The 22,896-nt window shown below is 38.9% G+C and overlaps 1 protein-coding gene across 1 annotated transcript in view; it reads left to right on the top strand.

Moving 5' to 3' along the window:
• Positions 1–22,896, top strand: part of LOC137610028 (meiosis inhibitor protein 1) — a 48,329-nt gene that overhangs the window by 4,100 nt on the left and 21,333 nt on the right. The window contains exons 5-22 of the mRNA XM_068337434.1: positions 258–363; positions 3,375–3,584; positions 4,903–5,072; positions 5,830–5,944; positions 6,293–6,412; positions 6,993–7,092; positions 8,872–9,006; positions 9,423–9,558; positions 10,137–10,228; positions 10,567–10,714; positions 11,533–11,644; positions 14,007–14,067; positions 14,423–14,520; positions 19,650–19,830; positions 20,495–20,645; positions 21,658–21,843; positions 21,980–22,084; positions 22,332–22,521. Of these exons, the coding sequence (XP_068193535.1) occupies positions 258–363; positions 3,375–3,584; positions 4,903–5,072; positions 5,830–5,944; positions 6,293–6,412; positions 6,993–7,092; positions 8,872–9,006; positions 9,423–9,558; positions 10,137–10,228; positions 10,567–10,714; positions 11,533–11,644; positions 14,007–14,067; positions 14,423–14,520; positions 19,650–19,830; positions 20,495–20,645; positions 21,658–21,843; positions 21,980–22,084; positions 22,332–22,521 (2,416 nt within the window). The remainder of the gene's footprint in view (positions 1–257; positions 364–3,374; positions 3,585–4,902; positions 5,073–5,829; positions 5,945–6,292; positions 6,413–6,992; positions 7,093–8,871; positions 9,007–9,422; positions 9,559–10,136; positions 10,229–10,566; positions 10,715–11,532; positions 11,645–14,006; positions 14,068–14,422; positions 14,521–19,649; positions 19,831–20,494; positions 20,646–21,657; positions 21,844–21,979; positions 22,085–22,331; positions 22,522–22,896) is intronic.

Here is a 22,896-nt window from a genome sequence, read left to right as displayed (position 1 = left end):
CCAAGTAGGGAAGAAACTTATTACAGGCAAAGGTATCAAATTAAGATGTAAGAGGATCAGAAGTTTAAGCTGGAGTATTTCAACATAATATTGAGGTCACAGTTTTCCATGCCTACTGTGCTGCGTTAACTGATGCAGGAAGGTTATAATAATCATTCCAAGCAATAAAAAAGCACAGCGGAGAGGCTTTGGCTTATGAATATGTGCCTGCACCACATTATATTAAGTGATTTTTGTTTTATGCATTCCCTGCCCAGCTGAGTGACCAGGCCAGTGTGAAGGATCTGTGGCCCATCTTCAGTTTCTTGGGAAATCTTGTAGAAGCAGTCCCTGATGTGGCCCATACTCTGGTGACTCAGTATGGTAAGGATCTCTAAAAGGCAAACCAGTCAATCCTCATAGTTATTAGTTATAAGGAAACAACAATGCTTTTACATTTACGCACTATATCACTATAAAGATGCATCAATGCCAGCAATATCAGTCGGCAAAGCTAAGCTTCTTAACAGTGGGCACAAAGTCATAATTTAAGGCACAACTAATTTAAGTAGAGAGCTTATCCTTGAATTCAAGCTACCATTATCCTGCTGTATTCTCTGAGATCATGATAACAAGTTTTGTTTTTATTTTATGAGGACCAAAATAACATCATCGGCATGAGAGACTTCTACTGCACGCTTGTTATTGTGCAGCAGACCATGACCATTATCCTCTGAGGACAAATAAAGAAAAATTTGGCCACTTTTAAATGTGAATAAGGATGAGATCAGTTTTCAGATGGTCAGTTTCACCAAAAAACAACCCAGATGAAATTCACGTCAGTAGCTAAGATTCAGAATAAATCGAAGAGGATACAACACAATATTGAATCTTCAGCATACAGCTTTCCTTATTTCACAGTTTTCACAGAAGAAAAAAGAAGAAATATCTTTTATTCTTTCCTGTAGGGAAATTGGACACACACAGCGCTTCATCAAGTCCGTTTCTTAAGACCTTTTAAATAATACCCAAGCCCTGTAATAAGATGGCAACTTATCCAGGTTGTACCTGACCTTTGCCAGTAGTCAGCTTGGATAGACTCCAGCTTCAACCCGCAACCCGGATCTGGATAAGCAGCTGGAAGACAAGATGATGGCTGATTGTCTGGTCTTCATGTAAATAAGTGAATAAAGATTATATCCATAAATGACAGAAACATATTTACAATTGGGGGAAAAAAGCCCATAAAAGTATTTTTTGTATTCTTTCCCCTGAACATATTTAATTCTGTTCTGTCTTGTGTGATCTTTTCCATTATGCTCCAGCAGCATAGGGGTAAATTCTATACCATCTCTTGCAGAAAATCAAAAAGCTGAAGAAGTTACAGCCAACATTTCCCTTGAAATACCCCATTTCCAGTGAGGGCATTCCCATATCCCATTTAATCTCTGCTACAATCACCTGAATGATGCCCGTCCTGTCTGTTTAGGGGCCTATGCTAACTGCCAGTGTTTGTCTTCATATGCCAGAGTGAATTTGAGATTAGTGCCAAAGCAGCTGTTCTAGGAGTTTCTCTCTGGGATATGAGCCGACCTGGCATGTATAGCTAACCACCCCCCCCCCCCACACACACACACACTTCCCGCCATCTGCAGATTGCGGTGTGCTTTTTTCTATGCTGATGCAAGATACGGGCTGCCATTATTGACTGTGTGTTCATGTTTGTGGCTTGTCACTCAATATGTCTCCCTAGGGCTGTTTAGACTAATGACAACGACAACACGAGTTCAGAGCGGCCATCATGGTGTGCTCTCACTTTGACTTCTCACCAGTTGTCTCACACAAAAACTGTAATTTTCAGTGGCCTGAAAATGCAAACCTTTGAATACAGATTTACTGTGTACTCTTTTGAAAATACCACCGGCACTGACATTGTGTAAATTGGTACAATTCAGTTAATATGAGGGTCTCAAAAAGGTTTTGTACGACCACCAGTTTAGAATAATCAGAACTCTCAAGTACTTTGATGAAAGATGTTATATTTCCTTTCAATTAGATTTTTGCACAGACACAGAAGAAAAAATTTGAAGGAAGTTTTTTTTTCTTGGTTGGAGAATTTTATTTTAGTGAGTCAGACAGAAGCATCTTATAAAGTATATAGGAAAGACCAGAAGGTGTGTTAAAAGCCAGAAAGCAAGCCAGAGAAATGTTCAGTAAAGCAGATCACAAACCAGAGAGTACTTGACCAGAGTGCACAGCATCATAGTGGGCGAGAAAAACAGTAAACAAGGAAAACTGAAATGAACTGTTGATTTCCTTCTGAATTAACAAATAACAGAAAAATGTTTCATATTTTTCTACTCTCTTTTTACATGCATGTTAAACAGGCGTCAGTTTTACGCCATTATTTCACCACTCCATTTTCATCCTTTGTGAAGGGCTTTTTTTCTCTCTTTCTAATTTGTTCTGGTTCTCATCTTAGCTGCCTCACGTATTTGGATTTAATCAAGCCTGTCTGGAGGTCTCCTCTTGTGCTCAGGGGTTTTGATCTGCTCCAGAGAGCAGCTGTCTTCAGTTTGTCTCTCCTACTTAGGTCTATTTCTCTCTTCCACACACCCCTAGTTCCTCTGGCTCTTTAAACCGGAGCTCTGCCCTGCAGACTGTTTAATCCTTTATTGTCAAAGTCACTCTTCTATACCTTTTCTCTTCTCTTTCCGCTCTAGTCACTTCGAGTGTTTGTGTCTGCGTCTTATTTTCCATCATGTCTGCTCTAATTTGTCATTGCTTTTGCATCTAAGTAATTCCATATTATTGCTGCCAGCATATTCATCCATGTGTGAAATTATAGTGTCACTGTAGTGTCTCTAGTCTGACCTTCTCCTCTGCTGTGGCTATGGTCAGACATTGGACATATTCTCCATTATGTCGATGTCATGAGAAGATGGTTGTAATATGCTCACTTTCATTCAACACTGTTGATATCACTATTATTTTGTCTTTATTAGACAATCAAATGTTAAAACTTCTATTGATGTTTTCCCCTATAAACTTATCTGAAAAATTATAACATAAAATAACATAACATGACATAAAATTTGCTTTTCTTTGCATCACCAACATTTCTTTTCTCCATGTGACCCTGTTAAGAATTCTTATAAAAAAGTTTTTTTTGCTCACTCGTTTCTCTGCCTCTTGTCTTGATTTGTTTTCTCCTCAGTAGACATTCTGTAATTCTTTTATCTTAATGGTAAGCTTCCTCCAACTTTGTTCCTCTACCGTCATCTCTAATATAGTGACTTATTGTAGTTTTATCAGTATAAATGTACAGATGCATATCTATGTGTACCTACATCTCATTTTTGTATGTGATCTGTCTCCTCTTCTCTGCCCCCCAGCACCCCTACTGGAACACCTGTGCTCAGCCTTGCTTCACCCAGATGACACACTGAAGGCTTCGGTTCTGTACGTGTGGCTCAAGCTGTTTGGTGTTGCTGGGGGCTCAGCAGTCCAGTTTCTGCCCACTACCATGAGGGACAGAGTGTGTGTCCTCCTGCTGGAGACCTTATCCAAAGCTGGCAACCCCCAACTCATCAACAATTGCATTGGTGAGGGTGAAAACATGGCAGGTTTTTATTTATTTTATTTCTTGATTTTACTCAAGAATGTTTCAGCCTCCAATCATCATGACATGACTCTGTCACAATTTTTGCTTTCCAGAAGATTTCATTTATCATTTATAAACCATCTCCTCAAAAACTGCTCCATAGAATTGAGTAACATTTCACAATTGCTTAATGTGTGCATCAAGGTGTGCATCTCATAAGTGGTTAATTCAGTTTGCTGAGTTTTAAATTATTAATGATACTTGAACATTCATGCACATTCAGCTGTATGTTGTGTGATATATTGGAGGCATTTGTGTCCTGGAGGATCCACCAAGTGCTGTCTCATCATAGGTAATAAAATAAACAGTGCTTCCAGAATCATGCTTATGTGTGAAGATCGAGAATCTACTGAAGGGTTACATTAGTTGGAGATAGAGCCGTGATCCTGTCTTTATGATTTTTTTGTTTAGTTGTGATGCCCTTAATCTTTCTTGATAACTAGAATGCAGTTCATGTGTGGAGGAGCTGTTGAAAATCCTCTAGAAATTTGATTTATTTTTCTCCCACGGGCTTAGCATTAAGATGCAGGGTTGACTTGCTTCAGTTTTTAGATTAGCAGCAGTTGAGCATTTGCATTTTTTGTCTGTGTAATTGTAGTCTTAATGAAATGCATTATTTTTTTGTCCTGACACAGCAAATACATTACAGTTAGAAAAATTCCCAATCTCATTAGTCCGATTAGGAATTTTTCTAATATTAATGTATTTGTGAAACCTGCAAACTGTTTATTTATTGCTGTTTATTACCTTTAACAGTTGTGGTTGGTTCTGTTTGTATGTCTGTTTGTTTCTACATTTTGTACTGATTTGAATTAAATCATGTGGAAAGGTGAACTTGAGGGTCATCAGGAAGATTTTAAAAAATGTTCTTCCTTTTTTTTCTTTGGAGAAAGGTTTTTTTTCTATATCATTGTAACTTCATATCACCTGACCTTTGTAAATACAGTATTTACAAGTACTTTATATATAAGATCATTGAATTTTACTCTGCAATATTGTTTCAAGATACATCATGCATTTTTATGATCAAAGATTGCTACAGACTGTAAAGAAGCTCAACTCCTAAGGTTTTCTTGTACCTTAGTAGAAGTTGTCTGATGTTCCCTTTAATTCCTGAATATTTCCATACTTATGCCTCATCTAAAAACCTTGATATAAATGTGTTTAGATTTGAACATATGTTTGTTTGTACTGTATTTATGGAATGTTGCCCTTTGTCATCGGTATCAGTTATCGCACCTTGCCTTCTTTCTGTTTAGGCCTGCTGTGGCTGCTTGTGCAGCAAGGAGAGGCTGTGTCAGTTCTGATGAGCCATCAGATCCCATGCAGAGAGAGCCAGAGCAGCCACATCAACAGCAGCCAGATTCTCTGCCAAGACCAAGAGCAACAGTCCCCTGACCGTTGTCCTTTACCTCTCATACTGAAAAAGGTCTCTGTGCAAACATCCTGCCACAACACCCAAGACCCACATTCTGGTTCTGGCGATAATCATAACAAGAAGTTCTAATCCAGGATTAATGCTCCTTTGAATAGGGATTCAGGGAGGGTTTATGCATGACAAATATTTGTGCTACGCGTCTGGGAAGTGAATACGTAGATTCCGTCTGGTTTGATTTCCTCATGTATGACTCAGTGCTGTGCAGCTTATGAATTTGCGAGTTTTTTTGTGGATCACCATCATGTTTTGCGTTTTTATGGACGTCTTGAGTACAGTAAATACAGTGATTGGCTAAATTGAAGTGATGCCCCAAAACGAAATAACTGTTTAGGAGTTATCCAAGCATTTACTGTTTTTTAATCAGTTGTAAGAAAAACAACAACAAAATGTTGTTAGTTGAATCAGTTTTGCAAAACACCATGGCAGTATAACACTTACCAGTTGAAAAGAGAACTTTCAAGTCCTTAATTGCTTTGGTCAGTTTCCCTGGATATATTTGTCACATTCAAATGTAGCTTAGAACACAGACTGTATAATGAAGATGAGAGCATTTGCTTTACAAAATACTGCTTTTTCTCTTATGTAAGTAGCAACTTGGCAGCGTAGGTACAGCGCGTCAGTTTTCAGTTTTAACATGCATTGAGCATGTTAACGTTTTAACAGTCCCAACCCTGTGCTCCATTTAAATAATATGTGTGTTCACTGATCTGTGTTTCCTAATTAACCTACAAAATGTGTTTTTTTCCAGCTGCTGCTGAGCGGCGATGAGATGCTGCAGACAACCAGCGCAAAGTGTATCGCCGCCATCCTGGTTCACTCTCCCAGTCAGAGCAGCCTTCCCTTCATCAAGGCTGACTTGCCTGGTAAGCTGCACACACTGGCACACAAACACAGGGGCGTGTATATGCTGCATGCAGAAGCTGTTACCCTCTGGTTTTTCCTCTTGCTTTGTTCTATACTCACTTTTGACTTCATCTCTCCTCTTGTTTTCTCTTTTTGTCTAGTATTCCTTACTTATGCATTTCTAACTTTGGGACTGTGTTTATGTTTCTGGCATTTTCCTGAATTTCAGAATATGAATTCATAACACTTTACAAACAGAATACTACCATCCTATCTTGACTCAGCCTGTCCTGCTTTTATCTTTTAACGTTTTTTTTCTTGAGCCTACGATCAAGTTCTTGTCTTTTTATCTCCCTTTTGCCTCATAGAGTTTCTCTTTGACCGTCTAGCCAGCAGCAGAAGTGAGGTGCTGCTGTGGTCTGTTTATAGCTGTTTATTGTTACTGACTGAGGACCCCCTCTTCTTCTCCCAGTGTCACTCTGTCTATGGTGAGAATACTTAAATAAATCATCCCTCTTCGAGTTGTTACTGTGGGTAGATTTGGGATGGTGTTCCTGTGGGAGTTTGGGTTTCGTATTTAACATCTGCGTTGTTGATATTTTTAGTAGTTTGAGTTTTCATTTGCGTCAAGGCTCTTGTGAAACTAGACAAGCAGGGGTAACTACAGGATGTAGTATTATGTAAGTTTGTCATGCAGTGCTGAAGAAAGGGTCTCATACTTTAACAGCAAAAAGATCTGTAATTTGATTCTTTGAGTGATAAAGTTTTTATGCATTATTCCTCTAGAATGAAACTATAGAGGGTCAATACAGTATATGCATATATCTGTGTGTGTGTGTGTGTGTGTGTGTGTGTGTGTGTGTGTGTGTGTGTGTGTGTGTGTGTGTGTGTGTGTGTGTGTGTGTGTGTGTGTGTGTGTGTGTGTGTGTGTGTGTGTGTGTGTGTGTGTGATGTTTACATTGGATTACTCTAGACTCACTGAAGGATTGGAGAACGTATCCCATACTGATGCATTTATTAACCAGTGTTTTGGGGGATGTTTTCCTCTGATGACTGTGCGTCTGTTAGGTATTGAATCTTTGGTGCGTAGTTTGAAGGAGGCTCTACGACTGACCAACTTGGAGGTGCCGAAACAAGGTCTGCTACTCCTCACTGAGATCCTGGAGAGGTGACACTGATCTGTATTTCTTTTCTAACTGTGTTGAATTTGGATTTGAATGTCATAGACATTTAATTGAACTGGATACACAGAAGCCTCTTAACTCATAAACTGAAATCCAAGTCACATCAACTCAATCAGAGCACTATCAGGTCTCCGGAGGGTCATTGCAGCAGCAGCAAATAAAAATAATTAGGATTTAATGAAGGAGTCCCAGTGAGCTGTCCTCCTCACTCACATACAGTATATGTCAAAAGGTCAGCGTTACTTGCCCATTCCATTATTGTGACACTTGTGCATGTTAGAGGGTCATTTCAACAAGAGGCAGTAAACAAGCCCCCCCCCCCCCCCCATAAAATGAAAAAGGAATATACTGCTTCATCAGTATGTTGGTCATTTATCCATCATAATTATTTCTGGAGCATGTATTGTGAGTTATACAGTCTAGCTTCAACAACATTTTGCTGTCATTGTGTGTTGTGATTTTTGATAGTTCACATTTTTAGGGAGGCAATATGTGGCCGTCAGATGAGTCATGTTTACTGTGAGTTTGTTTTGATCTGAGTCTTCCTTCACGTTGAACCATGAAAGCCTTTTTAATTTATAAACATGTCATTTGAGAAAATAAGCCATTCAGGGTTGACCACAGAGCTTCATTGAAAAATATTTCCATTATCAACAGTTTATTTTATAGCCTGCGGATTTCTGAAGAACATTTTGTAAATTGACATTTAGAGTATGCTCCAATTATTTGAATGGTATTTTTGACCCAATATGACATTAGTCTTCTTGTTCTGCAACACAACCATCTTTGTGTGATTCACAATTGTGAGATTTCAGCATTTTTGTGTCACCATAACTACATACAACCAAATGTTTACATGACTATACTGTATAGTTATACAAAAAGCATGTGCAGCTGCAGCTATTTACTCAAAGACACAAAGACAAGGTCTCTTCTGAAGGATTATAAATACTGGGTAGCACGCGTGAAAAATTTAATTATATTGGAATTAACAGGCTGATGGCTTCCAAATGAAAAAAAGATCATAAGTCAGTAAAATGCTCTCACATATCTGCAAGGTTCACATAATTTTAATTGGATGTTCAACTTCTCACCTAACAGTGATACAGTGGATGAGAGATTTTAAATGACAAGGGAAAATTTGTCCTTTACGCTGAGCGAAACATTAAAAAATCTGCTGAATAGCTAAAGTGGGGTCATGAAAGTAAGCATATGCATTTTCTGGGTGTTTTTATATCAATATTTAAAACCACTATATGTGTGTGTGTGCCTTTGAATGTAATATATGTGTGTGTGTTTGTTTGTTGTGGCAACGGCAACAGGCAGTCAGTCAGTCTGTAACTGCAGTAATGCTGCGTAATGACCTGTGTTCTCTATGTTATTTAATACATTGGTACTATTTGTTTAATATGTCCCGTATTGTCCTTAATAGAAGGGAAGTACATTCCTGTATGGAGGTTCAATGAGGTGCTGCTGATAGTAGTATAGTGAGCCAAAGCTTTTTGATGGGCCTTTACTGAGATCCATATCAAAAATCCACATCAGAAATAATGACCACTCCGTCTCTGTGTCATGTTGGCGTAGATCTCATCGATACATCTCTGGTGAGGTCAGATTTTACCTGATTTCATTCCAGTAGAATTAATTTTGTCTTTCTTCATCTGATCAAGGATGAGTGAGCCATCTCCATACGATTTATCAGCTGCACATACCTGTATGTCTTTCATGTGTCATCTTTGGTGGTTGTGTGTGTTTGTTTACAGGCAGCCAGCAAGTGTGCGACTGTTCCCCACTGGTCCAGGATTTACGGCGGTTTCTGAGGCTGTGGCGGCTGGAGTCTCCTGTTCCTGTTTGCTCGTAGCCACGCAAGCTGCTAACGCTGCTGCCGCCCTGTTCAAGTATACATATACTGTATACAGTACACAAACATACTGTATATACTAAATATGTTCCATAATGTCTGAGAACACTGTTGCGGCCACATTCCGAGGAGTCCAAACTTATTAGGTACCTCCAGACGTGGTAATTGTGAAGGGATAATAAATGGACTTGTAAACTTTGACATATGCAGATAATTTCAAATTTACAACCTTTCATCAACTCCCGAGCCGAATGTCGGTCAACTGTATGGTATCAACAATACAGTTTAGCATCCAGTCTATAGCGACATGAATAGTAAGTGTACAATTATCAGACTATCCGTGTCTTTCGTCCACTATCCCCTCTCGCCCTTCACCTTCCTTATGGTTAAAACACTTATAACCAGTATTGTGAAATGTGATACCAGTGTTTCCTGTGACACTACACTGCCCAGGTTGAACCACCAGTCCAGACCAGTTCATTATGGAGAGATCGAGGGATTGATAGAAGCCATCACTAATAGATTCTCTGAGCTGTCTATACCCTCTCATGCTCATCGGCGAAATTCTGTGAGTTCATTTCTGCTTCGGGTTTAATTCTCACATATGAGATTAAATCACACATTTATTGATGGTGGAAGTAGCAAGTGTTTTGTACTGCAGATGACTAGCCTTTCATATATCCAATCTGGATTCATACTGGGTCTACACTCCACTCTGTTTTGAAAATCACAGCAAGTCAACCACTAGTTTCAAACAAGGAATACTCTGCCCCAAGTGGCACTCAAACATCTCAAACTTAAACATCGGCCACAATGAAAACATGAGAGTTGAGGAAGTGCTTGCACTCTGAAGGTTGTCAGTGAACCATTCACACCTGCAGGTTCCACGTCATGACAAGCCCAGAGAGCTTGTAATCCGGGTGTGGTGGTTAATCTCCATTTGTCAACGGGTTTCTCTGTATTGTGATTAGATTCGCATGTGGTTGAGGAGGAGTTTTGTTTCCATGAAGGTTTAACGATCACCTGGTCTTAGTTTGAGAAATAAACTTTTACCGAAAGCAAAAAGGATCATTGTTAAACCTAAAACATTTATTTTAATGTGAATTATCTTTATCTTGGTCCTCTAGTACCTCCACCTCCTGACTTCCTCTCTGTTTTTTTCTCCAGGGGGGCATGAAAAGGTCAGACCCCCACAGTCATGCCTCCAGGTCTGAAGGGTTTTTGTTCCAGGCCCTCGTCTGTTTTCATGCTGCCTGCAGGTCAGGTCATCATTTCCTCTCATTGGTTAAATGAACAAAAGTTGAAAAATTGACCCACCAAATACAAGCTTTTTTCAAAATGCTCAGCCTTCAGTTGTTTTCTATTGTTTAATGATTAATTCTACACAATTATCCATCTTAATGGCTTCAACCTCCGATGTTGTAAGAAATCAGTGGATAGTGTTGCAAATGATAATAATGTTTATTCATTGAAATTACAATTTTCATTTCACTATCCGATGTTCTCAATTGTGTTCCAGGTAATGTTTGGTGAAAATCCTTGTATGGCGTATTTCGCTGGACTTTGTTTTTTATGTGTTTCTTTGTGTATGCTCAAGGTTGGCTGAGGAGTGTGCGTCAGACCCTTGTGTAAAGGAAAACACGTTCACAGCGCCTTCTAAACACAGCCAGAGGCAGGACTCTCTAGACTCTCTGTGTCGATGTCTGCTGCGTTGTTGTGACTCCACATGGATACCCACTGTCACTGTAAGTGCCAAAGACCTTCATATTCAAACAAACACAAACGTACACACGCACATGTGTGCGCGCACACACAACATAATCACACGCAATGCTGCACGTATTTGATTCTTTATTTCTCGCATTTTATACATCTATGCCCAGACACTTTGTGAGATTTCTGCAAAGAGGATTAGGTCATAATGACTATGTGACTGTACAACTATAGCAAAGAGGAAATGCAGATATTCACTGGGTGCCATTACAATTTGCATGTTCGTATAAACAATTCAATTTTTTGCCTTGAGCTTTCTCCTTATGAAAAAAAATCCTCCTGCTCATTCAAAAGGTCTTTCAAACCCCAAACCCTTTCAAACCCAACCCTACCTGTCACCCACCAGCCAGAGCATTTATTATGTTGGTGTGACCCATTGCATTCTGGTTATTGTAGGCTTTCACATTTATAGCAAAAATTATCACCATAACCCTTCTCTGTGTTTATTCTCATCATGTAATACCAGATTCATAAATATTTACTTTTTTATTGCAACATTGGCAACTGATTTTATGACAAGACCACCTTTACAGCTGGGAAATACTTCATAAGCACAGCCGCACAGTTTCTGTTTGCGTTAGTTTTGTACAAAGAAAATTGAACCTGTTGATCAATGCTAGTGTCATAAATGTTAAAAAAAACAGACAAGAAATGTCAGTTGTCTAATTTTCACTCACTTTCTGTGTGTGTGTGTTTGTGTGTGTGTGTATGTGTGTGTGTGTGTGTGTGTGTGTGTGTGTGTGTGTGTGTGTGTGTGTGTGTGTGTGTGTGTGTGTGTGTGTGTGTGTAGAGGATAAGCGAGCATGTGTCAAATGCTCAGATACTGCAGTACTTCTACTCCATCCTGTCGTCCCAGTTCACCCTTCTTCCATCTCTCATGCCTGTCTTTGCAAATAAGCTAGGTGAGTTGGATGACACTGCAGGATCTTAAATCCACAGCAAGTGGACTGTGGTTTAATATGACTCTATATTTATGTACATTCTGTCTTCTAGCTTCGTGGGTGCTGAGATGTGATGTGGTCTCTCCTGTTTGCCACTGGCAGAATGCCAGCTGTGAATGTTGGTATTTTAATAATATTAGGCCTGAACTTGTCAGCTTTCAGCAACAGTGGATACATCTCTTGTGGTATCTGGAGGGCTTTAAATTAAGATAATCAGGTGTAGGAGAAAAATATTATGGACTCATTGTTAATAATTGATGACAGGCCTGTAAAGGTAAATCATGAAATGCATAGAAGTTACTTCAGGAGGATTTTTGAACTAGTACACCAGTTTAATATGTTGAACCCCACCAGATTTGGTTGGGCGTACACATTCTTTTTTGGTTTGCACTGAGGGTGACAGAGTTCCTTTTAACATTGTGATATTTTAGTTCTGGTCGAGTTGCTGCTGAAATGAACCATAAACTGTAAACATGAAGTTGACAATCTGACAGGTAGCTTGTTGACAGCTTTGTCATCCTGCATCCTCAGCATATTATCAGCAGCTACATGGGGAAATTAAACACTGGTGACTGACGTGATGTGTATGGTGTAGCCGTTGATGTGTCAAAGAGCTGAAGTTAAGCATTAATTAAGCATTATTTGTATTATTGGACTGCAGACAGTGCAAATATCAGGCGTCTAATGTACAGAAGGGGATTCAGACTCATTACTATGGGATCACTGTCACACAAGTTTTACTAGATTATTGCACAGATATAGTTCTTGGGACAGGATATGAGTTGAAGTGTTTGAACAGCTTTTGACCTACTAATCAGAAACAATACATGCGTGCGAACATGCATCATACACCTGCTCTAGGATTTGAATTTGAGTGTTCCCAAACCACCCGTTATTGATGATATCGGCCCACTTGTGTCGTCAGTTTTGCAAATGGGTTTGAAACCACTGCTTAAAACACAAAAACATTGCTCAGACATAATATTGAATGACTGATACATGGATTGAAATTATAGAAAAGGTTTTCTTTCTGTCTGTTGTTATACAATAAATATAATGTATTTTATTTGATCATTGCAGCTCTTGTTAACAGACTATAGTATTATAATTTGGTGAATGAACCTCTTAATGTGACAGAATGCTCACTGAATTATTGACTGACTTTAAGACAATGGATTTAATATTTTTCTCCAGCTGAATTTAACTGAAATTAAGGATAAGCTCTTTCAAAATGTGATCAGTAAGGGAGACACAGGAGCAGATGAATCAGCTCATGTTTTTAAATTAGCCTTATTTTTTAGTCTCACTGCTGCCAGTTTTAAATGTATCATCAGCTGCTAGCAACATACAATGCTAGCCAATCTTGCTGTAACATGGGAATTGTGAGAATTGTGTGTTTAGTGTAAATGGGAATTTGGATCATAACCACACTAACGAAACATATTTCTAGTGTAGCCTGCTGTTGTAACACTGATTTGCCACTGAAGTACTTTGAAAGCCTTAATTGTCTTAACTAAATTAACATAATTTAAACATAAACAGACTCTCTAAAGCTCAGTTCCCAGCATAAACTATATAGAATTTCATTATAATTCTTTTTTTTCATTATGAAACAGGAATCTAGAGAGTTCCTTCTGCTGTCACCATAGATAGGGCTAAATGCCTGGATGTGCTGAATCAACTCCATTTCATATCTGTGTAGGAGGTAAACGTATCACACTGTCCAAAGTTGGCAGTCCACATGATGGGCGTCAATTAAAAAATCTTGTTCCCTTTAGAAACAGCTTGGTGGCATTAAAAATAGACTTCAGCTTTACAGCTAAGCTGTAGGTGGTTAACAAAGCACAGCCGTTTTTTGTGGATGGGGCTGAGCGAAAAGTTTGCATAGTGAGCAGTAGCTTTATGAAACGAATGCTTAACCTCTAACACATGAAAGCTGCTCTCCCTGCACTGAAAGCCAACAGAGTAAATGCAGCTCTAGAGCGAGACTTTTCTCTCTCCTGGGCAGCTTAATGATGAGGTTTTCCCTCTGAACCATCAGGGGGATTCATAGCTTATCATTTGAAGGTTTAGAGATGATGAACTGAGGCTATATCATGTGTCTGGTGTCCTTTCTTCTCAGTGTTCCTCCTCCTCATGGTACTTTTAAACTATTGGTTTTTGTTATTACTAACATTTGTTGTTGTCTGCCTCTGATGCATTTTGTAACATTCATTTTAGGATGTGTTTTGTACAACATTTTTTTTATTACGATAATTTCCTTCCTCATTTGTTAGTGTCTCATCAGTCCTTTATTTTGCTCTTCACCTCTTCTTCCCTCCAGCATCCTCTGGTTTCTACAGGATGGTGCTGGAACACAAAGGACTCCTCTGTGCAGGAAACAGGTAACACATGAAGACCTGAGGACACACACATATGAAGGAATGCATTGCAGGGCTTTGGTAACTGCCCTGTGTGTGTGTGTGTGTGTGTGTGTGTGTGTGTGTGTGTGTGTGTGTGTGTGTGTGTGTGTGTGTGTGTGTGTGTGTGTGTGTGTGTGTGTGTGTGTGTTCATATAGATTTTGCTGTCTATACAGTATATTTTCATGTTGTCATAAATGTGGTTGGTTTTACTTTCTCTTTCTCTGAGCTGTAATGAAACTAAGACGGATTAAGAGATCAATAGTTGTCTTAATTTGTATGCATATTTATATCCACAGACTTTCACGTGAACTTGTCTTTCTTACCTGATTTTTTTAGAAACCCGAATCTGAATGCATCTGGTTGTGGCTTTCTGCTGAGACTCAGCATGTGTCTGATTACCCACTCAGACCCTGTTTTTGGTGCTAGCCAGCATGGTATGCAAATGTGCACGCTTTCACCTCACATATTTACTTGCAATACCAGCAAAATCCTTTTTTGATAGAACTGTTGATGCTGTTCAACACTTGACTTGTTTGTTTTGTGCAGTGATCATGTTGGGTTAATAGTTCCAACAAAAATATTACTCAGTTTTATCAAAAAGTGTGTAATTTAATTCATGTAAAATCCTGCACTTAACAAGCAGACAGATTTGAAATTAATTTGAATATTTCTCATTTATATTTAATACTCTTTTTATTGTATATATTGAAATTGGTTCCCAGCTGAATGTAATATTATTGTACATCAAATTTGTTACTTGATGGATATCGATGGCTCAAGAGCAGTTAAGTTTTCTTCAAGTTACATTATTATCACGTAACCCTAACCCTAACCCTAACCCTATCCCTAACCCTAACCCTAACAAATGAAGAGGTGCAAAAAAATTTTTTTTGGACCATTTTCAAAACCGGAAGAATTAAAAAAAGCAAAACTTTACATGGAAAAAGCAAGCAAGGTGAGGTGTTGTAGGGTTCTTAGTTTGTGTCTAGCTTTTCGTGAATAGAGATTCCTGAACTCTTGAATGCACATTATGCAGAATTGTCAAAAAGAAAAATGATCAGATGTGATCTCCCTGCCAGTATCACTCAATATTCTTATTAATTTTTTTTTTTGTCCGTGATGTGTCTGGGTGTGTATGGGCAGTGGTGTGTAGCATCCAGTCTGTCACAAAGCAAGGTAGGGACTATATGAAGGTGCACTGACCTTATTACATACTGCCTCCTTCTTTCTCCTCACGAACAGCTGCAGGGCTGTGAGTGTGTTTATTGTCACACAAACACACACACAAACTGAGCCGAGTAGTGAACCAGCCACACGATGATGCATACAGTGTGTATCAGAGGGTTGTGTGAAGGTGTGGGCCTCTTCATTTGCGCTTCAGAACGTAACCACTGTGATTTAAATCACAGGAACATGTCTCATTTCTTCAAGTCATTGTTTTTCTGTGTCATTTTTTGTTAACATTCCTCTCTCTCGTCATTCATTTGTTTTCTCACATGCCATAACCAGCACATGTTTTGCTCTTAAGGCCAGTCAACCCTATTCAGCAGACATGTTGATGTTAGGTGTTAGGAACATGTTTGCAAAGATGTTAACTATCTAACTTATGGTGCAGAATATGTCCAGATGCTTGTACTGTAAACATGTTAAAAATGTCCTTATATCAAGACTAAATAGATTTTGTCAGTTGAATCTTGAATGAGCGATGAGCTTTTTATTTCACTTTACATAATGCGAATCAAAACAGGTACAGCAATTATAGTTGAAGAAATTAGAACTTTAAAAAGAATGTAAGTATGAGTTTGAGTGAGAGATTGAATTGAATTAAATGAAACTGTTTGTTATTCCCAGGAGACATGTTGGGACTAGGACATTTCTTTGTGGTGATGAAATATACGAGTTGTACGAGCGTGAGCATGTGTGTGTTTGTTTCTCTGTGTTTGTGGCGGTGAATAATGAGTTCTTTGGAAGCTTCTCTACTATTTATTCCTGTCAACATGTTCCTGCATTCTCAAAACCCTTATCTGTTTTGGTTTCAGCCTCTTAGTGCTTCTATTTTTTACTCTTTGAATTTTTCCACTCGGTTTTATGTTTGATGTTTCTTTATTCGAGGATTTTCTGATTTATTGCTGCTGCCAGGGCTGTTTTTTAAAAAAAAATGTTTTTGGACTTTTAGCATGCAAAATTAATGATCTGGACTCCAAAACATTCTGTGTTGGGTCAGGGTTTTGGCCAAACAAGAACCCGTTAAATGTTTACTGGATCCAGATAGAGGGATGGATTTATGAGTTTTATTTACATTTTGTCTTAAGTCTAATGTTTTTTTTATCGCTTGAAAAAATGTACCTTGTGCAGTTGTAATTTAAGGTACATGTAATGTAGAGCAAAAACAATATGTTATATTACCTCTAATGTCTATATAGTTTATGATATATAAACAAACCATAAACTTAGGAACGCATGAGTGATAACATCCCACGTCCTTTTTTGTTTTGTAGAATTAGAGCTCTACAGATATGTGGGATTTAAGGTGATTGGAATAAGTCAATCAGTATTTTTTCAATCAATCAATCTATCAATCATTCATTCGTTCGTTCATCTTCCAACCTGCTTAATCCGCTAACGCAATCAATCAATCAACTTTTATTTATATAGTGCTTAATCATATCTGAAGACATTTCAAAGCGCTTTACAGATAGAAAGCCAACAATGCCCTCCAGAGCAAGCATAAGCGATGGTGGCGGGGAAAAACTCCCTCATTGAGGAAGAAAGTCCGGGCAGGACCCAGGCTCTGGAGATGGGCCAGTTTGAGTTTAATGTCCATAGTGCACTGTCGCTGAATTGGGGGTGGGATTTCCAGGCCTTTGGGTATTCTGTCTTCCATCCGCATTCTCCACCTGTGGAACAGAGGCACAAAGACAGCGGCAGTATCGTGCAGACAGAGAGTGTGATTTGACGGTAGTAGTAATAAATTCTAAGAGCATAGAAAGATAAAGAAAGTGAAGGAGAAGTGACAGAAGCTTCAGAGTATCTCCCTTTAACTGGAGAGACGGAGAAAAAAAATACCCTCAGCACCCTAAGCCTATAGCAGCATATCTAGTGGGGTGAGTGATATTTCTAATTTTAGGCTCTATCAAAAAAGAGGATTTTTAGTCTACTCTTAAATAAGCTGAGAGTGTCTGCCCCTCGGACCGAGGTTAAGAGATTGTTCCAGAGGAAAGGGGCCAGATGGCTAAAGCTTCTGCCTCCTGTTCTACTCTTAAAAACCCTACTTGTCACCAGAAATCCTGCATCCTCGGATCGAAGGGCCCTGGGTGGGTGATATACTTCAATAAGATCTTCAATGTAAGATGGAGCCTTACAGTGGAGAGCTTTATATGTAATTATAAGGAGTTTGAATTGTATTCTATAATTAATTGGGAGCCAATGAAGTGACGCTAGGACAGGAGAGATGTGTTCTCTCCTTCCAGTTCAAGTCAGTAAGTGGGTTGCTGCATTCTGAACTAACTGTAGAGTCCTAATAGAGGAGTTAGAACAGCCCGATTATAAGGAATTGCAGTAATCCAATCTAGAAGTAACAAAGGTCTTGAAAGGATAAGAAATTTTTAATTTTAGCAATATTTCGCAAGTGAAAGAAGGCTGTCCGGGATGTAGACTTGATATGAGAATCAAAGGATAGATCTTGATCAAAAATTACTCCTAAGTTCCTGACTTCATTGGTGGAGGATAGAGCAATGCTATCTAAGTGAATTGCCATGTTAGAGAGATCATCTCTAAGATGCTTCGGACAAATAATAATGACTTCAGTTTTGTTACTATTAAACATTAAGAAATTGTGAAGCATCCAGGATTTAATATCCCTGAGGCAGGATTCCAATTTAATTAGCTGATCAGATTCATTTGTTTTAATTGGTAAATATAATTGAGTATCGTCAGCAAAGCAATGAAAATTAATGTTATGTTTCCTTATAATATTTCCCAACATATGTAGATTAAACAGAATTGGTCCCAGAACGGATCCTTGAGGTACTCCACAGGTGAAACATCTTCCAACAGCTTTTTCTGTGTTTAACAAACCATGAACCCAGCAAGAGCAACATTTTATGACAGCCTACTTTGTAGGTGTGGTTACTGTTTGTCTTCCATCTGTTGTTTCCCCTCTCATCTTTTTGATCTGCCAGTCCTTCGCTGTGTTGCTCTCTGTGTGCCCTTTTTCACCTTCTTCCTGGCTCTCTTGTCAAACCAATCCTCTGCAGTCCTCTGCGATGGCATCTGATTTCTCAACAATACCATTTATCTGTTTCTCATTCACCATGGCGACCCCACTGGATGTTAGTCACTTCCCCATTTGGTTCTTCTTTATATTTATCTCTCCTCTTTTTCTTTATTTATTTGACTAATTCTTTTCTTCATTTTGGTTTCTTCTGTAGCTAATTGGTCGTTTCTGTCTTTTGAGCCTGGTGGAGTTTTAAAGCATCTGTGCCCTCATGCATCAGTGACCCATATGCTTGTCTGCCATCTGTGTGTGGCTCTTATGCCTTTCTTTTCTTGGCTCTGGCCAAGTTTCTTCATCACTCTCTCATATGCTTAATATGGAGATCATTCCCTCCTTGATTCTAAATACATCAGACAAAAGTAATCTTTTTTCTTCTAAGCATATCATCACTATCTTCTCTTTTCGGTACCATGGTCCAACATCCCTCATCTGTTTCTCCCTCACTATCATTCTTTGTAGTTTGCGTCTGATATCCATCTTCCTCTGTCAGTCTTCCCTTGTCTCACCCCCATTCTCTCCCTCTCCCCAGTTCCATCAAGAGCATTCTGATGGGGACAGAGCAGACAGTACCACTCTTTCAGCTGTTTCTGAAAAATGTCACTTCTTCCGTTCTTCTTCTCATGTCCACTCCTCTGTCTCTTGATGTCTTTTTTTATATACCATATCAATTCCTCCTCCCTTCCCTTTCCCCAGTCTTTGAAGACGTGGAAGTCATCCTCAATATTATATCACTTTACCCTCCCTGTAGGTTGTCCTCTTCCACCTTTTCATCCCCCCTGTTCCCTTTCATACCTCATCATTAAGCATTTTTTAATCCAGTCTGCAAGTCCTCTGGGATCTCATTTACAAAATAAACCCTTTTTAACTTTTCTGTAATACATAATATGACTTTTCATGGAAACTTATAAAAATTTTATTCAATCCCTAGCACATCCAAGGCTAGCTTTATAATGGATATCGGCTTTGTGTTTGGGCGAAAAGTAGTTTGTAAAGTAGAAATCGTTTCACAGTTACAATTTTTTTTTCCCAGAAACCTCAACTCCATCTTGGCTTTAGTCATGAAAACAAACATGTTCAGTATTGCTCCTTTGTTAATGAGGCCTCAGGGCCACTTCTGCTACATTAAAGTTTATTCCATCCTATCTTTTTTTTTAAGTCACTGACATCTTTTATCCATCTCTCTGCTCCCTATAACATTCTTTTTTTCAACTGTTCTTGTTTCCCAGCACTTATTATTAAAACATTTCCCTTCCTGTTTGTTTTGTATTTCCTTTCACTTCCTTGCAGATGTTGAGGAGGTGGAGAATCTTCTGCTCCACAACCTTCCCTCTGTGTGTTTTCGTCTCTCCAACTGGCCCTCTTGGCTGTGTGAGGTTCCAGGGTTCCAGCTGTGTGAATATAAAGGACAGAGGGCCACGCAGTATTGCCTGCTGATAATACTACACCTTGCTATGGAGCAAGGAGACAGGTGACTTATATCACATGGAGCTCACAATTCACAATGGGAATTGAAATGGGAATTTGAGTAATTCATTTTAATAAGTGAAAAGCTTTGAGTTTACAATCTTGCACAAGCAAATGAGCCATTAATTTAGTTGAATGAATTCAACCAATACATATTTAATTATTAGTAGTTGGTGTTTTTCTGATACACAATCTAATCACTTAAGCTGCTACTACTATTCTGTTTTAACATCTTCATCTCATCCTTCATCATCACCACTCTGTTATATCTGTTAAATAGTAAGATTTCTACAAACCTATTTTTATTATCTGCTGGTTCTTCATACTGAGCATAACTCAACAACATTGTTGGGGGCAGAATTACCAGTCCTTAGTGCTCCTTAATGACGCTGTTTGTAGTGTACTCCAATAACAAATATGAATATGTGTCCATACTTTGTTATATCTTGCATCTCTGTGTGTGTATTTTCATTTAACAAAGAGAGAATGCATTTTTCTGAGATAAACATGCCCCCTGGTGCAATTTCTCTGAACACAATGTGTACTGTACTGTGTGTGACATTCAGCTTTATGTGTCTTTGTGTTTATACATAATAATCTAAATGTTTGGCCTCAGTAAATACATTTGTCAATGAAGTCATCATTGTGGTGTATGCATGTTGATCCAGGCTCCTTCCAGACCACGTGGTGTTTTCCAGCGTGGTGCGATTGCTGCATTCAGTGCAGGAGCAGGGCAACTGCTTCCTCCCTCGCTCTGTACTCCGCTCTGCCCTCTACCTGCTGGCGATGACACAGGACAAGAGCCCTGACCTGGAGGGGGTAACTCCCACTACTTCACTGAAATGAAATCAAAACACACTGCTCTAATTACAAAGTTATTGCAATAGATATAATCAAGGTATACATAGTTGTTTTATGCTTTTCAGTAAACACTCTCATCTTAGATTGGTGAGAAAAGTATGATGTTTAAAACTGAGGCTAGTAGACTTCTTCAATTTTTGATATTTGTGTTTTATTGAATCATTTGTGCTAACTGTATGACAAGGGATGCTCAGATTACATGCAACATTTATTTAACCCGATGAAGAGTTCAGATATTCCTTTCTGTGCAGAGTTTATATATTTCCCCGGTCTTTGTGTGAGTTCTCTCTCTGGGTTCTCCAGCTTTCTACCACCTCCAAAAATATCCAATTTAGGTGACTCCAAATTTCCCGTAGGTATTATTCTTTGTCTATGTGCGTCCTTGCGACGAGCTGGTGATACGTCTGGCGTGTACCCCACGTCTCGCCTGTAGCATGCTGGGATAGGGTTCAGCAACACCTGTGACCCGAAAGGTGGAAAGTGTATGGCGGATGGAAGGGTTCAGATGATGTTATTGCAGACAGAGAAACAGAGTATTGACATATGGATTGTGGAAACCAACAACCAGTAACACTCATGTTACTCTTATCCATGTTATTGTAATAAATCCATTTGCTGCTGCTGCTGATTCTGCCATATTCCATCCATTTTTAAAAAGTGGCACAATAGTAATGTATTTGTTAATATTTTGTACTGTTTTATTCAAAACAGCTTGAATTGTAACATTTTGTCCTGTAGCTTCTTTGGAAATAATTCGTAGTTTCTACTTTATGTTGGCTGTAAATAAAAGAAATCAACAATAGATGTCCTGTTGTGACTAAACGCTCTGCCTCAGGAGGATTAAAGAGCAGCCTCAATTATGTTGTGAAGAAAAGTTGTTATTTAACAAAAAAATCCATACCATTTTTTAAAGTTGTGTGCATGTGCATATGTTCATCTTTTTCTGTTGCTTTTCTTCAACCTACTCAAGGGTCCTTTCAATTGCGTCAGCAAGGTTCTCTCTTCCTGCCAAAGCTTCTCTTCGCTCTACATTCACCATCCTGCCATCCTCCACTTCATTTTTCGCTATCCAGCGTTAGCAGAGAAATATGGATCTCTAGTCTTGGAACTTTGGTTGACCAAACCAGCACAATACACTGATACAGGGCAGATCAAGGTACTACGGCAATTATTTCACTTTATCTCAGACTCATGTTCTACTGATTAACAGCCTGGATTGCATGTATTTATTTTTCTTGCATGTCAACCAATTAAAAACTAAGATGAATTAAAAGGTGCAGGTATCCATACAGGAGAGGGGAGAGAGGAGAGAAACCGGGACAGACAAATTGGACAGAGAGACGAAGGAGCTACTGACTCTGATAGAGAAGCATCCATCCGTCACAATGACCCTCCTGGTGAGAACCAGAGCCACTAGTCAGCTTAGAGTGTAGAAGTCAGTCACATTACAGTAAAGATAAATATGAAATGGATCTTGAGGTACATTATTCCACTGTCAGTTAGGACTACTTGTTCGGCCTAAGACATTAAGCTTGGATCTTTGAAAATATGTTGTTTTTACTTGTTTGGCTGTTCTCAGTAAAGATGAATGTATTTATCTCCATGTCTGCCTATGTGTGTTTCACACTGTCTGTATGATCACAGGATATTGTTTGCACCAGGGAGGCACCCCTAGCAAGCCAAGCACTGCATGTGCTGGAGGTTCTTTTGCGTGGCAAGAGAAACTTTGATGTTGATTTATGCACCAATCTTCAGCCAGCCCTGCTCCAAGCATTACAGAGGCTTAGCATGGAGGACATGGACAATGGGTTTGGACCAGGACATGCTGCACAGGGTAAAACACCTGAACTCACTCACTGAATTTAGGGAAGTATAGAACTTTCTTTTAGCATCTCCAAAGCAACCAGCCTGTGGCTTGAGTTTGTTTAAAAGCATTCGAAGCTAATATATTGTTAAAATCCAAGATTCTGTTGACTTTCAGAATCAGTCAAGTAATGTTTTCATCAGGTAAGCGTCATGGAGTGACGATTACATTTTGAATTGACAGTATTACAAGCAATGTATATGAAATGCAGAGATGAATCACACAGCATTAATAGTTAATGACAGCTTTATGCACCTGGAGCACAGTGATGAAGCGCTAATGGATTCTTTCATTTTGAATTAATGCGCCTCAGTCAGGGAGTTTTGAATATATTATGTTTGATCA

This window comes from Antennarius striatus, chromosome 16, assembly GCF_040054535.1.
Source record: "Antennarius striatus isolate MH-2024 chromosome 16, ASM4005453v1, whole genome shotgun sequence".
Taxonomy (NCBI): domain Eukaryota; kingdom Metazoa; phylum Chordata; class Actinopteri; order Lophiiformes; family Antennariidae; genus Antennarius; species Antennarius striatus.
This window is presented reverse-complemented; position numbering and strand designations above follow the sequence as displayed.